At 43.9% G+C, this 22175-nt stretch overlaps 2 protein-coding genes across 3 annotated transcripts in view; one reads left to right on the forward strand and one right to left on the reverse strand.

Moving 5' to 3' along the window:
• The window catches only part of LOC137272179 (A disintegrin and metalloproteinase with thrombospondin motifs 15-like), a 59787-nt gene extending 43332 nt beyond the window's left edge, over positions 1–16455 (forward strand). The window contains exons 23-27 of the mRNA XM_067804531.1: positions 1806–2010; positions 5127–5283; positions 5944–6618; positions 15267–15401; positions 16252–16455. Coding sequence (XP_067660632.1) covers positions 1806–2010; positions 5127–5283; positions 5944–6618; positions 15267–15385 — 1156 coding nt within the window. The 3' untranslated portion in view covers positions 15386–15401; positions 16252–16455. The remainder of the gene's footprint in view (positions 1–1805; positions 2011–5126; positions 5284–5943; positions 6619–15266; positions 15402–16251) is intronic.
• Positions 16456–16755: 300 nt separating this feature from the next.
• LOC137273097 (A disintegrin and metalloproteinase with thrombospondin motifs 6-like) overlaps positions 16756–22175 on the reverse strand; it is a 111970-nt gene continuing 106550 nt past the window's right edge. For both annotated transcript variants that reach the window (XM_067805548.1, XM_067805549.1), the window contains 4 exons: positions 19774–19950; positions 19368–19547; positions 18859–19043; positions 16756–17172 (listed from right to left, as the gene is read on the reverse strand). In XM_067805548.1, coding sequence (XP_067661649.1) covers positions 17011–17172; positions 18859–19043; positions 19368–19547; positions 19774–19950 — 704 coding nt within the window. In that variant the 3' untranslated portion in view covers positions 16756–17010. The remainder of the gene's footprint in view (positions 17173–18858; positions 19044–19367; positions 19548–19773; positions 19951–22175) is intronic.

The following is a 22175-nucleotide window of genomic DNA, read 5'->3' on the forward strand; positions in this document are numbered from 1 at the left end:
CATCAATACACACTCCGTCTATGTAGTGTGTTGATTGACATTATAGAGGAGATCAATACACACGACGTCTATGTAGTGTATAGGTTGTCATTATAGAGGACATCAATACACACGCCGTCTATGTAGTGTGTAGATTGACATTATAGAGGACATCAATACACATGACGTCTATGTAGTGTGTAGATTGACATTATAGAGGACATCAATACACATGACGTCTATGTAGTGTGTAGACTGACATTATAGAGGACATCAATACACACGACGTCTATGTAGTGTGTAGACTGACATTATAGAGGACATCAATACACACGACGTCTATGTAGTGTGTAGACTGACATTATAGAGGACATCAATACACACGACGTCTATGTAGTGTGTAGATTGACATTATAGAGGACATCAATACACACGACGTCTATGTAGTGTGTAGATTGACATCATAGAGGACATCAATACACATGACGTCTATGTAGTGTATAGATTGACATTATAGAGGACATCAATACACATGACGTCTATGTAGTGTGTAGATTGACATCATAGAGGACATCAATACACATGACGTCTATGTAGTGTATAGATTGACATTATAGAGGACATCAATACACATGACGTCTATGTAGTGTATAGATTGTCATTATAGAGGACATCAATACACACGCCGTCTATGTAGTGTGTAGATTGACATTATAGAGGACATCAATACACATGACGTCTATGTAGTGTGTAGATTGACATTATAACGGACATTAATACACACGCCGTCTATGTAGTGTGTAGATTGACATTATAACGGACATCAATACACATGACGTCTATGTAGTGTGTAGATTGACATTATAACGGACATCGATCAATACACACGACGTCTATGTAGTAAGTAGATGACGTGTACAACAGTCTTGGAATACGCGTGAAACAGGTTTAGGACACATGTAGGACAGTTTTAGGATACGTGCAAGACAGTTTTATATCATGTTTGTTTCAGTTTTAGAACATGTGTTGGACACTTAGAACGTGCGTCGAACGAATTTTATGAACACACATGGAATAGACTTTGAATATGACTAGGACAGATTTAGAACATGTGTATTTCAGTTTTATAACGTGTTGAGCAGTTTTAGAACACGTGTAGTGCAGTTTTAGAACACGTTTGAACAGTTTTAGAACATGTGTAAGACAGTTTTAGAATACCTGTAGGACAGTTTTACAACACATATGGAAGAGTTTTAGGACACTTAGACAGTTATAGAACGTTTAGCACAGTTTTAGAACACGTGTATTTCAGTTTCAGAACATGTGTAGGACAATTTATAAAACACGTGTAGTACAGTTTTAGAACACGCGTGGACTAGTTGTAGAACAAGTGTAGGACAATTTTAGAACACGCGTGGAATAGTTGTAGAACAAGTGTAGGACAGTTTTAGAACACGTGTGAAATAGTTGTAGGACATGTGTAGGACAGTTTCAGGACACGTATATGACAGTTTTAGAGAACGTGTAGAACATTGTTAGAACACGCGTGGAAACGCTTTAGAACACGCGTAGGACAGTTTTAGAACATGTCTATTTCCGTTTTAGATCACGTGTAGGACAGCATCAGAACACGCTTGGGTCAGTTTTAGGACACGTGTAGGACACTTTTAGAACACGTGTATTACAGTTTTAGAACTCTTGCAGGACAGTACTCTCCACTTGGTAGTCAAGGTTCATAGTGGATGTAAAGCTTACCCGTGAGACGTGTGAGTGTGGAAATGTCCTTGTCGATGTCGTCGTTTTATTCCCGGGTCTGTTTACTGCAGGTGGCACACAGGGGAATACGGCCCCTGCTCCAGGTCGTGTGGACAGGGACTGGCTTACCGGACTGTCCAGTGTCTACAGTATAAGGCCGGTCAGAGACAAGTGCTTGATGATAACCAGTGCAACCCGGACAGCAGACCTGTGACCAGCAAGTCTTGCGGATCCCAGCCGTGCCCTACCATGTGGAGGACTGACCCCTGGGCAGATGTTAGTATGGGGGGTCGATAAATGCATGTGTCATAACTGTACGTGCCTGCCATTTGTTTGGTATACTACGTAAAACTAACATGCAAAAGCATACAAATAAGTATTATTTTTTTAAATAAAAAAGACGTAAATGTGTTGGAAAGTGTTTAAGTATAGGAGTAAACACGCCTCCGAGGTTTTGGTAGACAATGTAAAACCGGAGGTAAAACCCGATGGTTTTACAATGTCTGCCCAAACCGAGGAGAAGTGTTTTCACTAACACATATACCGTCAATGATGGGTAATTATAAATGCAGATGCTCACTTAATCACGCTAAATAACAATAATGGAAGCGCATGTAAAATCAGTTTAATAATAGTTACTATTAACAGATAATTCAAACTCGTTTCTTGAGAAGACAGGGTGGCTGTGTGGTGGAGCTCCTGCCTACACATATTAGAGTTACAGTTCCAATCTGGCAAAGGAAAACATTTAAACTTAAACATAAACGATATTTTTCAAATGATTTCAAACACTCATTTGAATGCTGACGTTCATATAGAGTTAGGAAAAGGTAATTACACAAATAAAACCTGGGAAGAGGTCTTGTTAACAAAATAAGAACCTTAACTGTGGTTATTCTGTGAATACAAGAGATGACCTAATATATGGTGGGGAGCACACTTCAGGTATATATTTGTGTCATAGATCTCAAATTATATGTGCATGTTGTCGGAAACCAAAGACATTGTACCAACTTCCGACGTTGCTGTCGCAAAGTGTGTATAAGTGTGACGCCGTGTGTATACCTTCCTCTGTACGTAGTTCCGCCGACGCCGTGTGTATACCTTCCTCTGTACGTAGTTGCCCGACGCCGTGTGTATACCTTCCTCTGTACGTAGTTCCGCCGACGCCGTGTGTATACCTTCCTCTGTACGTAGTTGCCCCGACGCCGTGTGTATACCTTCCTCTGTACGTAGTTCCATCCACGACGTGTGTATACCTTCCTCTGTACGTAGTTCCGCCGACGCCGTGTATATACCTTCCTCTGTACGTAGTTCCGCCGACGCCGTGTGTATACCTTCCTCTGTACGTAGTTCCGCCGACGCCGTGTGTATACCTTCCTCTGTACGTAGTTCCGCCGACGCCGTGTGTATACCTTCCTCTGTACGTAGTTCCGCCGACGCCGTGTGTATATCTTCCTCTGTACGTAGTTGCCCCGACGCCGTGTGTATACCTTCCTCTGTACGTAGTTCCGTCCACGACGTGTGTATACCTTCCTCTGTACGTAGTTCCGCCGACGCCGTGTGTATACCTTCCTCTGTACGTAGTTGCCCTGCCGCCGTGTGTATACCTTCCTCTGTACGTAGTTGCCCCGACGCCGTGTGTATACCTTCCTCTGTACGTAGTTCCGTCCACGACGTGTGTATACCTTCCTCTGTACGTAGTTCCGCCGACGCCGTGTGTATACCTTCCTCTGTACGTAGTTGCCCTGCCGCCGTGTGTATACCTTCCTCTGTACGTAGTTGCCCCGACGCCGTGTGTATACCTTCCTCTGTACGTAGTTCCGTCCACGACGTGTGTATACCTTCCTCTGTACGTAGTTCCGCCGACGCCGTGTGTATACCTTCCTCTGTACGTAGTTGCCCTGCCGCCGTGTGTATACCTTCCTCTGTACGTAGTTGCCCCGACGCCGTGTGTATACCTTCCTCTGTACGTAGTTCCGTCCACGACGTGTGTATACCTTCCTCTGTACGTAGTTCCGCCGACGCCGTGTGTATACCTTCCTCTGTACGTAGTTCCGCCGACGCCGTGTGTATACCTTCCTCTGTACGTAGTTCCGTCGACGCCGTGTGTATACCTTCCTCTGTACGTAGTTGCCCCGACGCCGTGTGTATACCTTCCTCTGTACGTAGTTCCGTCCACGACGTGTGTATACCTTCCTCTGTACGTAGTTCCGCCGACGCCGTGTGTATACCTTCCTCTGTACGTAGTCCCGCCGACGCCGTGTGTATACCTTCCTCTGTACGTAGTTCTGCCGACGCCGTGTGTATACCTTCCTCTGTACGTAGTTCCGCTGACGCCGTGTGTATACCTTCCTCTGTACGTAGTTCCGCTGACGTGGGTACTGAAGTAATAAGAAAGGTGGACCTCTCTATAATTCGTCCTGGAGTGAAAAGGTAATACTAACTTTATATGTATATATATATAATATGTAACAATGATTATGATAAACTACGGGGCTTTTTAGATTTACGTTTTCGAAATTACAGATACTGCCATAAGGTGAAATGTTTCAAAAAATATTCGCTAAAACACATTTTGTGGTGTCGAGTAGCAAAGTGTAAGTCTGTGATTAAGTGCATTTCGTGCTGGCAAGATTTCTTTTTAAAAAACTAACATAAATGGACCTAAAAGAACATCACAGAAATGCCGAGACTTATACAAGCCGAACGTGACAGAGCCATTGGTCAGCAGAGAAAACGAGAATTTGACTACTCAAAGGTACAGACACGAAGTCTTGTGATTGGCTGTTACCATTTGTGGCAACAAAGGGTTTGGTCTTACAACAGGACAGTGCACGTCCGTCCACAAACTGCCAGGCTCGCACAAGACTACCTCAACAACGTGAACATATTGCCCTGACCAGCACGATCTCCGGATGTGAATCCGATAGAACGTCTCTGGGATAATCTTGATAGACAGTTGAGACAACGGCAACCTCCCTTAGCAAATCGACAGGTTCTCTTGCATCTGTGGAGTAGAATTGTGCCGACGTCATCCGGCGACTCATATCATCCATGACGAGAGGTGTTTTAGCATGTATCGATTCAATGGATCGCCACACACGCTACTGATGTTTTGGACAGTTCCTTAATGTGACTTGAAACCCATTTTGTGAATGGTCTGTAACGTTTCATTTTGACCCCACATCTCTTGTGTTTGATTCCATGTTTGCTATCGATGGGGCATCTGAGATTCTGTTTCAAGCTGGACAAATGGTTCAATTTTGTAAAACAAACATATTTATTTCATATATGTCTTGCTGCATTCTTTATGAACTACAACATCAGGTGATAAGTTTCTTTTGCCCGGGTAGTGTATATTGATGAGTGAAATATACCAATAATTCCAGTGTTCGCGGACCTGTGGGATGGGGGTGAGGAGGAGAGCGGTGCGATGTGTCATGAATACGTCTCCACCCACCCAGGTACCCGACAGCTATTGTGAACCGTCAGACGAACCGAGTATCAGTGAGACTTGCCAGGAGGCCACATGTTCCACATCCCCAGGTAACCCATCTGAACACCATATGTTCCACAACATCAAGTGCAAAACCGCATGTTCAACATCCCCAGGCACTCGATCTGAACACCACATGTTCTACAAATCCGGGTACACGATCTTAACACCGCATCCTCCACAATCTCAAGTACACGATTTGAACACCACATGCTCCACAACCTCAGATACACGATTTGAACACCGCATTTTCCACAACCTCAAGTACACGATTTCAACACCACATGCTCCACAACCTCAGGTACATGATCTGAACCCCACATGCTCCACAACCCCAAGTACTCAATCTGAACCCCAAATGTTCCACATCCTCAGGTACACCATCTGAAGACCACATGTTTTACAAATTCAAGTGCACGATGTGAACACCACATGTTCCACAACCCCAAGAACACCGCACGTTCCTCACTCAACTGTATGCTATTGTCAAAATGTAAAACTGTGCAAGAGTTACTCCACTTCCCACATGATTTGTAAATTTGATAAACCCGGACGTTATGAGTTGATTGTTAGGTGACATAACCTTCATGTGACGAATCACAGTTCACATTGACCCTATCATGAACACACAACCATGACACCGCTGACCAGTCACATGATAGATCCACTTGTTTGCCACGTATTCTTTGTGAAGTATTGTTTGTCTGCAGAAGAGGACGAAGGCACACAACAGTGGGGAGATAGAAGTGTCTACGACCAGTCGGCATTCCAAGAGGAGTCTCATATGCGAGGTGGGGAGGTAACACCAGAAGAGGATGGGGAGAGGCAGAAGATACGTGACGTCACAACAGACGCTGAGGGTTACCTCAGTTCTCATCCAGTCACCACCGATGGTGTCAGAGATGACATCACAATAGCAGAGAATGACGTCCAACACAGAGGAAGTGACATTTCACAAGGTGGTGAGGGGGACCTCACACGAAGAGGAGTAAATGGCTTAGCACAAAGAAGAGAAGATGACGTCACACAAGGAGAAGAGGTTACTGGCGAAGAATCTGATGATGAAGGGCTGCCATCAGAAGACGACAGAGAAGACCGGATATCGCTAACCAGAGGTTGTATGGATGTGTTAAGTAACTGCTTGCAGTACAGTGAGAGCGACTGCAGACAATTCCCAGACTGGGCCAGACAGAACTGCCAGAGACGCTGTAACTACTGCGGAGAAACCGATATTCAAACAACGACATCCACTACCAGTGACGATTCGGACTGTAGCGATGTAAACACGCAGTGCGTGGAATATCCAGACAGCGTGTGTAAGGAGTACGAAGTGTGGGCAAGAATCAACTGTAGACGTCGGTGTCACTACTGTGAACAGGTCATAGGTAAGACGAACACGGTCAGCTGGAAGGATGTATTTAGTTTACACATATTTTATTCACAATGTGATCAGGATTAGGGATTAGGTTCCATCCACTTGTAAAACACCTCTCCAAATATATTTACAATCACTAATGACATTACAAGAGATCATAAGAAACATAGAGATACAGAAGGATAGCAGAGGGAAATAATAATACGAAAGATGTTTTGAGAGAAGACTGCTGGAATCGTTTAGATTTGTATATGTACTGATGCACAATTGTTTAATATAATTTCATTTTGTGATTTGTCAGATCTGCAATGCTATTTTAAATAACAGATAATGTCATCACAAAGTTACTACCACATATATCATGAATAGCTTTAAGCATGACCTTTTTATGTTGATTGTATAAAGAACATTCTAAGAAATAGTGATGAACATTTTCACACGAATTGCCACATGCGCACTATGGATCAGTGATTAGCCCTACTCTGTACAGATCGTAGCTTAATCTGCTAGTTTCATGACGTAACTGAGTATGTAAAATGTTACATTTTCTAATGTCAATGGGAAATGTACGATGGATCTGAGATATATACTATTCCCAAAAAGAAACGCACGCGGATTTGTAATTCTATAATCTATTAACTACCTATTGTGTTGCATATCAATCGAAAAAACCCTGAACATACTGATTATGATGAGATTTCTTAGAGGGATTAAAGAGGCATCTCCACAAGGTAATAGAAATCACTGTCCAGTTGAAATTGTGCAGTAAACAGCATTCACTGTCTGGTAAGAACAATCCAGATAACTTTCAGAAATTGGCATTCGTTTTGAAGTAGTTTCAAGGTCAAATCACTACATTACGTCGTGACTCTGCGACTTGGAACATCGTCATTGAAAGAATATTCGCTGGAAATTACCAATCGTCAGTTTGGTAAGGTACTACCTGACGTCCGAATATTAGTCTGAGCAAGATATCATGGCTTGCTGTTCCTTGCAACCAAGCAGGCATCTCACATTGCCGTCCCCGTACAGGCAGACCTCGAGTTACAAGTTCGGTACATCAGGGTACTACGGTTGCGTGATCGCACCACCATGGGTGTGAGTACAGCAGCCAGGGTGCCAGGACTTCAGAGGATATCCGGTCAAACTATACGGAACGGGTTGAAAGAGACTGGTCTGAGAGTCCAGGAAACCCGACGTCGGGCTCGTGCTACGTCGTCACCATCGCGCTCAACATCCCCTTTATCTGAAAGTATCCACTTGGTTATATAGGCATTACCTTCTTCTAAACTGGTGTACAATTTCTTACATCTGTAGATAAATTGTTCCACAGTCTTATAGTCGATGGGAAGAACGACTCATGAGATTTTCTTCTTCTTCTTCTTCTTCTTCTTCTTCTTCTTCTTCTTCTTCTTGGAGAGCAGATATTGCTAGATGATGATATTGACTGTTGGAGTCAGTGCACCGAGGAATTATTTCTTGTAGGTAGATTGGACTGTTGAATATTATAGAAGAGAGACAATTTTCATGTCCTGTTTCATGATAAAGTGAATTAAGAGAAGAACATTTTGGATTGCCTCTAATAATTCTCGCAGCTTCCATCTGGAGCCATTCCCATTTTGAACATAGTTCTTTTCCATCCCAACCTTCGCAGGCGTACTCAAAGTGAGGTCTTCTAAAAACCATGTAAATATTTAAAAGTGTGTGTCTATTAAGAATATGTTTAAGTTTTCTCATCGAGTAGTATATGTAATAGGGGGTGGTCATAGAGACGGTGACAAGTGAGAGGGACAGGTGTGGGGACGAGTAGATGTACACGTGTTAGTTGTGTAACGCTGCACACAGCATTTCATAGTTGAGTTGGGAGCAGAAATTTACACCATGAACATCCATGCGGATACTCTGTTGAGATACGATGAGATAGAGACACTAACCATCCCACCCCACCCCAACCCATGAAGACACATACAAACGTTTTCCACTTGAGCCAAAACTGGAAAACACTCCAAGACAACTGGATAGCCCAGGGAGGAAACTGGCAAACCTTGGTGAATTCGTCGCTGACACATTCCTAGATGGGGAGCAATGCAGTTTTCGTGTGAGCGTCGTCAGAGGACAGGGCAGTAATCTCTTCAGTAGGGGTGTCTCCTCTGCGATGGGACTGGTTACCTACAACAGTATATCACACGTCGCAGAGACACATGCCAATGTTTTTGGTGAGATTGGACTACTGCAGTGCGAGCCCGTCAAGATTACCTTGAAGAAGGATGCAATTCCCTACAGTCTTTCCACAGCTAGAAGAGTGCCGTTCCTACTCCTATAGAAGGTTGAAGAGGAATTGAGGCGTATGGTGAAAGATGGCATCATTGAGGAAGTGACACAGCCCACAGAATGGTGTGCACCGATGGTACCAGTTGTGAAACGCAACAAGAAGATACGAATATGCGTTGACCTAAAGAAACTGAATGTCCCTGTCAAACGTGAAAGGTACATTCTCCCAACTTTTGAAGACATCATTCCAAAACTGAACGGCGCACGTTTCTTCTCTAAACTGTACGCATCAAGCGGATTTCACCAAATCCCATTGGATCCAGACAGCAGTCTCCTAACGACCTTCATCACTCCCTTTGGTCGTTTTTGCTTTAAACAAGATCCATTTGGAATTACGTCCGCTCCAGAGATCTTTCAGTGGAAGATGCGCGAAGTACTACATGGGTTGGAGGGCTCGGAAGCCATAATGGACGGTGTCTTGATCTGGGGTAGGATTGTCGAGGAGCAAGACAAGAGGTTGAACAGTGTTCTCGAACGAGTCACATGCTCAGGCTTGAAGTTGAATCGAGAGAAGTGCGAAATCCGGAAAACGTCCATCAGCTACTTTGGTCACATGATCAGTGAAAATGGAGTCCTGACCCAGGGAAGACACAAGCTATTAGAGACCTAGCGTTTCTCCAATGGTCTCAGCGTTTCTCCAATTAACACCAGAATGAAGGAACACCAGACCTCTGTTAGCAAACTCGACCAGAAATCGGCCATCTCTGAACACATTCTCAAGAACCCTGGACATTCAATCCGATGGGAGGACACTAGGATACTATCTGCCAACAACAACAACTGGCGCCAAAGGAAACTGCAAGAAGCCATCGAGATCCGGAGACAGAAACCAGCTATCAACCGTGACCAAGGAGTGTACCTACCAAGTGCCTGGGACTTATTGATAAATTAATTTCATCTACCCGTGTACATCCTTATCTACTTGTGTTTGCACATCATCAACCCCCATGTAAACATGCCCATCAACTCTCATGCAGTCATGTACATCATCCTTAATCACCAATCAAGTGTTATGTAAACATCACCCACCATTGGCTTCCATCCTTTTCCCCTATCATGTACATCGTTCTTACCCCCTACCTGTGTTATGTAAACATATCCCATCATCTGTAATGTATTACCATTGGCTTCTATCATTGTTATCATAACTGTCGGGTTCCAATCCAATTTCCAATTTATACTGGCTTCCAGCTTTCGTTAAGTCATTCCACTTGTTACTTTGTTATTGTTTTACCTGTACATATAAATATAGCCCTGTACCCCATTCTCAATCACCTGATGAAGGAGTAAGCATTAACTCCGAAACGTTGTGTTCTCATATAAAGAAGTTGATATCCATAAAATCTTCATTCTTATGCATTTCACTTCTAAATGCCCTTCAAAGACTTATTAGAGACCTACCAGCTCCTTCGGCGAGGTATGGGCATGATCAACTATCCGGTACGTTTTTTGCCAGACCTTTGATCAGTTCTTCGTCCAATGAGTAACCTACTCAAATCGGATGCAGTGTGGACATGGAGTCCTGCCCAAGATGCATCATTCTCCAAAGTGAAAGAAATGCCGACAAGTCCAGCGATCCCGCAGTTCTATGATCTGGAGAAAGCTACAGTTGTTAGTGCTGACGCAAGTAGTTATGGCTTAGGAGCTACGCTAATACAACAGCATGGTGACAAACCTTTGCCAGTAGCATTCTGCTCACGGACTTTAACTCCTATTGAGACCAGGTACTCTCAGATTGAGAAGGAATGTCTAGCGAGCGTGTGGGCTTGCGAGAAGTTTGCAAGATATCTGTATGGACTGGAGTTGTTCCGACTACTGACAGACCATAAGCCACTAGTACCCTTGATCAACATGTCAGATCTTGATAGAGCGCCAGTTAGATGCACTCGTCTCCTCATGCGGCTGATGAGGTTTAATCCGGTGGCAGAACACGCAGCAGGGAAGAATATGATGGTAGCAGACATGCTCTCACGGGCACCACTGAATTACACAGAAAGCTCTAATGCAGCAGACATCCACAACCTGGTAGAGGAAGTAGAAGCCTACACAGAGTCTATCATTGAGACAAAACCTATGTCTGATCATAAACTCACAGAGATTCTGGAAGCCACGACACAGGATAAGACTCTTCAAATTGTCATGGCACTGACTAGGAACGGTTGGCCGGCGGCATACAGAGATGTTCCAATATCAGCACGAGCATACTATCCAGTCAGAGGCGAACTTTCAGTATCCAGAAACATTCTACTGTGCAGAGACAGGATTGTGATCCCCGAGGGTTTCATGAGGGACACCAGGGACTGACAAAGTGTCGTGAACGCGCCGGATTGAGTGTGTGGTGGCCTGAACTCAACCAAGTATACTCCTGTACATTTTGCCAGATAAAACAATCAGCACAGAGAAGAGAGCCATTACAGCCAAGTTCTCTACCGGATAGCCCATGGCAAAGAGTCACGGCCGATCTGTATGCAGTCTTCAATACCTTGTGGGACTTCAATACCTTGTGGTGATTGACTACTTTTCACGATATCTTGAAGTAGTGTATCTAAGGGATACTACATCGAAAAGTGTGATTGGCAAGCTCAAGTGCATATTCTCCAGATGGGGTATTCCAGAAGAGCTAGCTACAGACAACGGACCACAGTTCGTAGCTCACGTGTTGGTGCAGATTCAAACACACCACATTTTCACCCCACGTTTTCACTCAAGCTAATGGGATGGCTGAAGCTGGAGTGAAAATAGCAAAACACGCTCTAAAGCAGGCTAATCCATTCCTTGCTCTGTTAAGCTACAGGGACACTCCAATTTTGTCAACTGGGAAGAGTCCAGCATAGCTGATCATGGGGAGACAACTCCGCGGCACCCTTCCGATGTTAGAGAAGGTGTTGCAGCCTATGTGACCAGATTTCCATGATGTGTAAACCAGTGATAAAATTCACAAGGAGTGTTCAAGGAAGTTCTTTGACCAACACCACAACGCGAAATCTCTCCCAGAGTTGAAACCGGTTGCCGAAGGTCGTCTCCAGATCGACTGGGATTGGAATACGCCAGGTGTTTTAAAAAATGTGCCTCAACGCCAAGATCATATGTGGTCAGAACTCCTAATGGTGACTTCCGGCGTAATCGCAGACACCGCTCCTGACATCACTCCTGAGTATAAAGAGTATCCTCCTATCTCTCAGAAACAGAGAACCAGCCTCGACAATCTACAGAGTGCCGAACCAAGTGTCCTGTATGAAAATCTGGAATCACCAGCAGTTGCCAGTCCTCCTGTGTTGAGGACATCCAGTGGCCGAACTGCGAGGACACCACGACGATTCAATGACTATATTTAGGGCTTAAGTCATCATGAGATTAGGTTATCAAATAACCAAGCCCTCATATCAATGACTTTAAGTTTGCATATGCTTAAATGATAAGTCAGGAAGAATTTCTATGGGACTTTATAAATGAGCATTTGAAGTTCAGTTAAAAGTTAATTGTTTAGCCTTACAGAGGTAAATCGAGTTACTGTTGAATTTTAGTTATTTATGTTGTGATCAATCACAGGTTTATAGGTCAAAGTAATAAGTAATGCTTACTTGTCACAGACATCTTTATTGGTTTGTTATGAGTTACTTGTTAACCATGGTAACAAGTTATCTCAAAGAAAGGGAGATGTTACAGTCAAGCGCAATGATTACTCCCCAAGACAACCTCGTTTGGAAGCTCTCCTTGACACGAGCATGCGCAATACCTAACCACATGCGAAGAGCAGACGACATCTTTGCAATGTCACAAACATGGAACGTTGCAATAAAAGTTGGAAAATCCTGACTCATTGTCGTTCCATAACAGACTCTTCCCTCATTTCTAGGATCGTTTATGCAGAAATATGATATGTAAGTAATCAGAACGACTCTGACTGTCTGTGTGTTGTTATATGTTTTCATCGTTTTCACTGTAAGCAGCAGAAGACGCCAGAAATGATGATAATTACTGTGATTTTGCTTCTGGTATGGCGTCACGCTGCACGGAAATTTTGACAATTACGAGGGGATGTCAATAAGTTTTTAGCCTTGCATAGAAAAACACAAAATATTGGTATGAACCACATTTATTTTTCAACCCTTGAGAGTCAAGACACTTGTTCCATCTTTTCTGCCAGGCGCTGATGCCATCTCTGTAGAAGGCGCCATTTTGGTCCTCAAACCAAGCCTCAGTAGCAGCAATAAGCTCATTATCATCCTGACATCTACGACCACGCAAGTGTTTCTTGAGATTTGGGAACAGATGGTAATCACTTGGTGCCAGGTCTGGAAAGTAGGGGGGATGCGGCAAGGTTTCGTACCCGCATTCCTGGACAGCAGCGGCTGCAAAGCGAGAGGTGTGTACTGGAGCATTGTCTTGATGTAGAAGAATACCACGTCTGATCTTGCCCCGGAGCTTCTCCTTGACTGACTGTCGCACTTGCCTCAACAAGTTAGCTTAATATTCCCCATTCATTGTTCTTCCTTTTGGTAAGTAATCTATGTGGATGACGCCTTTGCTATCCCAGAAGACTGTCGCCGTTACTTTCTGCACTGATCTGGAGGCTTTGAACGTCTTGGTCCTGGGAGAAGTGACATGTTTCCATTCCATGGATTCTTGTTTGCTCTCAGGATCATAGTGGTGGATCCAGGTTTCATCACAGGTTACTAGCCTAAAGCGAAAATCTTCTGGATTCCTGTTGTATCTGGTTAGCGTGGAGTTGCTTATGGTGACCCTTGTTTGCTTCACTTCATCTGTAAGTATTCTTGGCACCCATCTTGCGCACACCTTAGACATGACGAGATGTTCATGAGGAATTGTCTGGATGGATCCGCGTGAAATGCCTGTGGTCTCCTCTAACTCGTGGAGTGTGATTCGACGATGTTCCAGCACGTCTATGCACTCTCTCAATGTTTTCCTGACTAGTGCTTGTTGTTGGGCGATCTGGACGGGGGACATCTTCAAGACACTCTCTACCATGATTAAATTCAGTGACCCATCGTTTGATGGTAGCAGATGAAGGGGAAGACTTCCCATAAACTGCTGAAAGCCTTTCTTCAATGTTCTTCGCCGAGTTTCCTTCAAGAACTAAAAACTTAATTACTGCTCTGTACTCAATTTTATTCATTTTCACTGCCGTGAGGGGGTCTCTTTCTGTCAATGCGAGCTGTTCAATAACTTCTGAGAGTAGGATACCAAAACTTATATATCACATCATCTACACCCCAGGTTCAATGTCGTACCATAGCGTGTGACACTTGGGTATGAAAAATGCTCAAGGTTCAAAACTTATTGACCTCCCCTCGTACTTATGAAGTATCGAATCTCTGAATTGTTTCTGTTTTTAATTTCCTCTTTCCTGCTATGATACTCTTTCCATGCATACAGGTATTGAATGCATTGAAGATCCGGTTGGATGTGGGAATTTTTTTATAAAGTGCTACACACTGTAAAATCGGAATTTGTTTGTTTACGTTTCAAATTAGCGCATTCTTTGCCTTCACCCCCCAGTATGTTTCGTTGTATTTTATCTCTGTTGGTATTGGTGGCAAAAAAACAGATGTAATATCATGTCAACATGTATCGGTAATTCAATGATGCATTTGTCGCAGCTGAGTATGGAATGTAGGCGTTTCAATACCGGCCTTCGCTAAACGAGATTTTGTAAACTCTATCCAATATGGCGGAAAGCGCACTTAGGCGCTCGTGTGAGTGTAGTTTCGAAAGCATCCCAACCGATTCTAGGTCAATAGGCTGCGTTTCAGATTTATCATTGGAAATAACATGAAAAACTGATATCAGTGATCGTTATCATGTTATTTTTTAAGTTAAATAATCATAGTAATTATCCGATTTTCGCATTTGAAATCATACTGTACATCAAATAATGCTGTGAATCTTCATTTCGTATTGTGTCAAAAGTTGTGGGTCTCTTGGAACATTCTGCACAGTTAGAAACCATCATGCCAAGATCATCCAGAGTGTCGAGCACGTTCGACCTGTCTCAAAATTTCGCAGCCCTTATCAGTTGGCGTGTTTTAATCACTTGCAGTAAAATAATCGTTGACGCCATCTTTGAACTAGCAGTGTTTACGACCCCCTAAAGCATTTACGACAGTTCAATCGGGGTCCTAAATTTGGGGATGTTTGCGACACAGTGTAAATGTACGAGTTCTTTGTGAAACGGGTTAAAAAGTAAGAGGTGATCTACGACCTGCTTTACGAGGTCGGACCGGTAAGAGTGCTTTGTGAAACGGGCCCCATGTTAGTTAAGGTGTGACGTTGTGTGACGTTTGCTGACGGTTTGTTCCCTTTCAGCTACTGCGACCTGCATGGACGCATCCAGGGACTGTCGCGACTACGATCATTCCGTGTGTGTCCACTACAGAGACTGGGCAGAGGTCAACTGCCGGAAGTTCTGTCACATCTGTACATAGTGCGTCCAGCTCGCCTGTATGTGCAAATATCATTACCCAGACCTTTTCCCAGATGTTTTTCCGTATGCCTCGTTTGTGTCTTGTGTTGACAGTGTGGCTTGTTCGTTGATTGTACACGTGTTAGAAGGAACAGGCGTTGTTTCTGTCAGATGTCTTTCAATGATCTTTGTACGTACATATTACAGGTGTGAATACACAGTGTCATTTAGAAAGTGGCCAAATATAACATCTGTTATATTGGGATTATACTTTCATAATAAAGTACAGATTCTTGTACTTTTGTTGGGTCGAGTTCCTTCCGGAATTCCACTCTCAGAGACAGGCACCACGACTTCCAAGATGGCTGAGTGGGTTAGGAACCTGATTTTGTGTTCTAGCTATGAGTTGCCCGATTCTGAGGATGTGGGTTTGAATCCCGACTGGGACCCAACACAACAAAAGCACTAGAATCTAAACTTTACTAAGAAAGTGTACTTCCAAATAGAGCACATGCTACAGATGAAATGAGTTATAACTCCTTCACAGGCTACACGGCCCGCTATTTATGTCACACATCGAGATGCCAAAGTTTCAACAGGACCCTTCAGTGACACATGAAGATCCGGTTAGAACCGATCTTTAGTCGGTCGAGGCAACTCAAGGGATCGAGTGTACGACTTTTATAAATCACGTCATCGTATCACAATAGGTCGATGCTCATGATGTTGATCACTGTCTGATCTAGTCTAGATTGCACGTGAGGCAGCCGACATGTTGCTGGCATATTGCTGAATCCGGTAAAATACGAAAAAAGCAAATAAATTTTCGGGCTGCGAATTGTAGGTACAATGTTATTTGTTTGTTAATTCTTTGCCTGTTTGCTTCAGATCGAATGACTCGCAACTGTGTTCCAGGGACACTCCAATCACCAGAATACCAGATATCAGATCTTGTACTCAGATGTAAAACCTGTCTGTCGGACCTATGTCTAATCTATGTATGGTGACCTTCAAGACATTGGACTTCTATCGTGCCATGCACGGTTCAAAGAAACAGTTTAAAGAATGGCAAGTAATAAAAATTACACGATATGGTTTGCTGTGATTACCTTGTAAATGTATATCCAGTGGATGGTGAGAGCCAGTGAATAGTGGTTTTTCACTGGGTTTTCTTCAGTTAAAGTTACACTTTACGGACTCCAGATGAGAAAAGTATGAATGTGAGCGATTTTAGAATATCTGCACCTGTGAGTGGCCCAAAACACCCCTCGTGCATTACTTATACCTGGCGGTCAAATTGACCCAGGCTTCATCTAACACGGCCCCTTATTAAAGTGTTGTCTGATGGGAGGCGTCGGGATTCAACGCGCATGAGCAGTGGGCAGTGACAAGATTATTCACACGAGATACCTGTTTATTTAAAAATACGTCATGATCTGAAAACTGGTGTTATATGAACCAGATGGACAGCGCCACAAGCTTTAAACACCGTCAGACATGTAGACAACCTGCTAACACCCTACACAGTCATAAAGCCTGCATCAGTACTAGTTGGACTTTCTATCCAGCCAGTCCTGCAAAGAGTGTGAACAAAATTCCTGTCACAAAACGTTAATGGACAATTTAGCCACTGGAATCGTAGCAAGGTCACATGTTATCTGTGATGGTGTACAGGGCTCTGTAGCCGTGACCGGCGCCCGAGCCGTCGGAGTGGAAGACCAACTTAATGTTGGGGCTGGATGACTCCCATATGAACCGATCGGTCACACCACAGTACGTCTCGTGTCCTCCCCCTCCCAGGTCGTACACCTGCAGACAAAAACAAAGCCAGTACACCTGCAGGCAAACAACACAGCAAGTACACCTACAGACAGACAACACAGGTCGTACACCTACAGACAAAAACACAGCTAATATACCTACAGACAAACAACATGGGTCGTACACCTGCAGACGAACACCACTGCTCGTACACCTGCAGAAAAACAACAGATCGCACACCTGCAGACATATAACACATGTCCCAGCATGAGAGCTAATAATTCCTTGATTAACCCAGCAATTAGCAATATTCCAGTTACATAGCGGTGCTCTGTACACAATCGAGTCTGGACGAAACAAGCCAGTGACCAACAACAGGGGCATGTGTGGGCGAAGTCAGCGAACCTGACCACCCGATTCCGTTAGCCTTAAGTTAAGCTTGAGTTCCCGAACGCTCGTTTTACCCTTGATGTTCACGGGTGTGAATTAATACGGAGCGTTCAATTATATACACATCATACATATCTTGTAGAAATATGTTATGCTCAGTGATAGCGCTTACTCTCTGCTAGACTCGTCACCAGCACATTAGTGATAGTGCTTACTCTTTGATCAACGAATTCATCATCGGAACGTTTTAGTGATGACGCTTACGTTCTGATGGAAGAGCCACCAGTACCTTATTGTGATGGCACTCAGTTTCTGATAGGCTCATCACTAGTACGATATAGTGACAGTTCTCACTTTCTGACAGACGCACTATCAGTACGTGATATACCCACCATCAACATCATGACACAGGGTGTTAACTGATGTACTCACTATTAATATGATGACACAGCGTGTCAACTAATATAAGCACCATCAGAATTGATGATACAGCACGTTAAGCGGTATACTCCCAGTACGATGACACTGGGTGTCAACTGGTATAGTGACCATTAGCATGACGACACAGAGTGTTAACTGGCATACTGACCATCGTATGATGACACAGGGTGTCAACTGGTATAGTGACCATTAGCATGACGACACAGAGTGTCAACTGGTATAGTGACCATTAGCATGATGACACAGTGTGTTAACTGGTATAGTGACCATTAGCATGATGACACAGGGTGTTACCTGGCATACTGACCATCGTATGATGACACAGGGTGTCAACTGGTATAGTGACCATTAGCATGACGACACAGAGTGTCAACTGGTATAGTGACCATTAGCATGATGACACAGTGTGTTAACTGGTATAGTGACCATCGTACGATGACACTGGGTGTCAACTGGTATAGTGACCATTAGCATGACGACACAGTGTGTTAACTGGTATAGTGACCATCGTATGATGACACAGGGTGTCAACTGGTATAGTGACCATTAGCATGACGACACAGAGTGTCAACTGGTATAGTGACCATTAGCATGATGACACAGGGTGTTACCTGGCATACTGACCATCGTACGATGACACTGGGTGTCAACTGGTATAGTGACCATTAGCATGACGACACAGAGTGTTACCTGGCATACTGACCATCGTATGATGACATGGGGTGTTAACTGGTATACTCACCATCAGAATGATGGCACAGGACGTTAAGTGGTATACTCACCATTAACACGTAATGGCCCCAGGGCGGCCATTTTTCGGATATATTCACCATCAGCATAATTGGATATTGTCACTAGTAACATGGTGTAATGACAGAATGTTTAACCACCTGATGTACGCACCGTCAGAGAGTCATGTTGACACGAGTCGTCAGCCTGCTCAAGATCCAAGTGGTCAAAGGCGATCTGGATCTTCTGGTCAGTGTTTCCCGTGATGTAGATGATGCAGTGAGAGTTAGCCGGGTACTCATCAGGGTACCCAGGGCTAGTGATGGTACCAGCTGAATCAGTCAGCTGTTGACTGCAACCTGTCGCAGAAATTAACAGGTTTACCTGTATCGACAATACAGCTTTACCGACTTTAACTGAACAGCTTTACTCATTTCAACTAAACAAACGTATCTTCGTTACCTGTACAGCATCACTTACATCACCTCTACACTTTCTACCTGCATCACAATTATTTATACCCCGATTATGACTTAATTTATACCCTGATTGTGACTTTATTTATACCCAGTTCATGACGAATGTATGATCCCTATTAGGATCCTTGTTTTGTCGTACTATAGAGAGAAAATAACTTAATGGGTACAGCATGTTTAAGGGAGTATGTGTGACAGCTCACTCACTGGTGTAGGGTCTGTCTCCAGGGATGCTGTGGTAGCGGATCCGGGCGCCATGACGTTGTCTGGCGATGGAGAAGTCCAGGACGACGATGCTTCCCACCGACGTCCACCCATTTTCCCTGTTGTTTTCACACAATCGATGCGTGTTGGCCACGCCCACTTCGCTGAGGGTCAGGCGATCACCTGTAGTGTACAGGCACATCCTGACTGACATCATCCAAATATAATACACACACACACAGACAGACAGACAGACACACACACACACACACACACACACACACACACACACACACACACACACACACACACATATATATATATATATATATATATATATATACATACATATATATAGACTGTCATGGTAGCTACCTATACATTCCATCCAGATTGATGTGGCCCCTACCTTTGCTGCATTTCATATCCATCTCCTCTACTTCCAGCTTTACCCTAGTTCCAAGAGGAGTCACTATGGTAAACCTGCACCCTGTGCTGTCTATCAACCTCCCCATCACGTCTATAACGCCATCGCTCCCTGTTATAACGCGGTTACACAGCTGTGGGATTGGTTCGTCCGCGGACCCTAAGAACAAGAACATACTGGATCAAACACTCAAGATTTTATTAGGTATCAAATGCAATAAGGATTGGCGCTAGGTTTGTTCAATAGCATAGTCATCAGTAAACACAAACACTACGTTTAGAGTATCCGCCGCAACTCGCTGCAATAACCGGAAGAGGAGAATACCTGCTAGCTTCTCCAAACACTGGTGTCAGATGATACAAGCACCAATGTCTCACAGCTTTATCAGAATCAGTAGTCACCAACACAAGCAACAATATCTCATAACTATGTCAGAATCAGTAGCCATCAACACGAGCGCCAATGTCTCTCAGCTTTATCAGAATCAGTAGCCACAAACACAAGCACCAATGTCATACAGCTGTATCATCATCAGTAGCCACCAACACAAGCACCAGTATCTTGCAACTATGTCAGAATCAGTAGCCACCAACACAAGCACCAGTCTCTTACTGCTAAACTGCGTCTCACAACTATCATAGAATCAGTAGCCACAAACACAAGCACCAATGTCTCATAGCTATGTCAGAATCAGTACCCACCAACACAAGCACCAATATCTCATAACTATGTCAGAATCAGTAGCCATCAACACAAGCACCAGTTTCTTGCAACTATGTCAGAATCAATAGCCACCAACACAAGCAGCAGCGTCTCACAACTATCTTAGAATCAGTAGCCACCAACACGAGCGCCAATGTCTCTAAGCTTTATCAGAATCAGTAGCCACCAACACAGGCACCAATGTCTCATAGCTATGTCAGAATCAGTAGCCACCAACACACAGTGTCTTCATAGATATGTGAGAATCAATAGTCAACAGAAGCACCAGTGTCTTACAACTATGACAGATTCAGTAGCCACCAACACAAGCACCAGTGTCTTACAACTATGTCAGAATCAGTAGCCACCAACACAAGCACCAGTGTCTTCAGCTTTTTAGAATCAGTAGCCACCAACACGAGCATCAGTGTCTTACAGCTATGTCAGAATCAGTAGCCACCAACACAAGCACCAGTGTCTTACGACAATGTCAGAATCAGTACCCACCAACACAAGCACCAATGTCTTACAGCTATGTCAGAATCAGTACACACCAACACAAGCACCAGTGTGATACAGCTATGTCAGAATCAGTAGCCACCAACACAAGCACCAGTTTCTTGCAACTATGTCAGAATCAGTGGCCACCAACACGAGCACCAATGTCTCTCAGCTTTATCAAAATCAGTAGCCAGCAACTCGAGCACCAATGTCTCATAGCTATGTCAGAATCAGTAGCCACCAACACAAGCACCAATCTCGTACAGCTTTATCAGAATTAGCGGCCACCAACACAAGCAACAATGTCATACAGCTGTATCATCATCAGTAGCCACCAACACAAGCACCAGTATCTTGCAACTATGTCAGAATCAGTAGCCACCAACACAAGCACCAGTCTCTTACTGCTAAACAATTGTTTACCTGTAAGGCATTTAAAACACCACTGTGCACTGAAACATACACATGTGTTTACGTATATTTCGCCTGTATACGCAACAGTGTTCGTATATGTAAGCACCGGTGTCTACTGATACAAGCAGTTTTCTCTATGTAAGCACCAGTGCCTCTATATTTGTAAGCACCTGTGTCAGTGTAGGAGAAAGTCCGAAATCCGTCGATTAGTTTCGCTCGTGAGGCTACAGGTGCGAAACTAATCGAGGGATTTCGGACTTTCTCCAACTCAAAACAAAGTCAACTAATTTTCACAGTATATTAGTGTTCCGTAGTGTGTTTTGACTTGCTAAGTCTCGCTCGAACGCAACATTAAAGCGCAATGCACCCGCAAGTTGCGCACTCCACGAGGTCAACTAATCTAAGGGTTTTCCCTAAAATGGAGAATTGCTCTGTACATGGCTTGGTTAGCTGTTTACAAAGAAAGGTGGATCCCGATGAAAGGTTGTTTATAACGCAAAACAGTTTTGCCCTTCGCACGAGGGACAAGCACCGAGTGCTCAGGGTCGGGGAGTGTCCACCAAATGATACGTAACTTCGACGGATGCAGGGATTTAGAGCGGAGCTTAGCATAGAAAATACAGGCGAAAAGCTGTCACTGTCAAAGACAACAAACTCCGCGCAGAACGATGTCTAGTGCGGCTGTACGACATGTCCCTTTGGTAAGTGAAACAGTTCATTTAATGCGGTAAGAGTCATTATGCAATCACATGTAATATGTTGCACAT

Source organism: Haliotis asinina, chromosome 2 (genome assembly GCF_037392515.1).
Source record: "Haliotis asinina isolate JCU_RB_2024 chromosome 2, JCU_Hal_asi_v2, whole genome shotgun sequence".
In the NCBI taxonomy this organism is placed as follows: Eukaryota; Metazoa; Mollusca; class Gastropoda; order Lepetellida; family Haliotidae; genus Haliotis; species Haliotis asinina.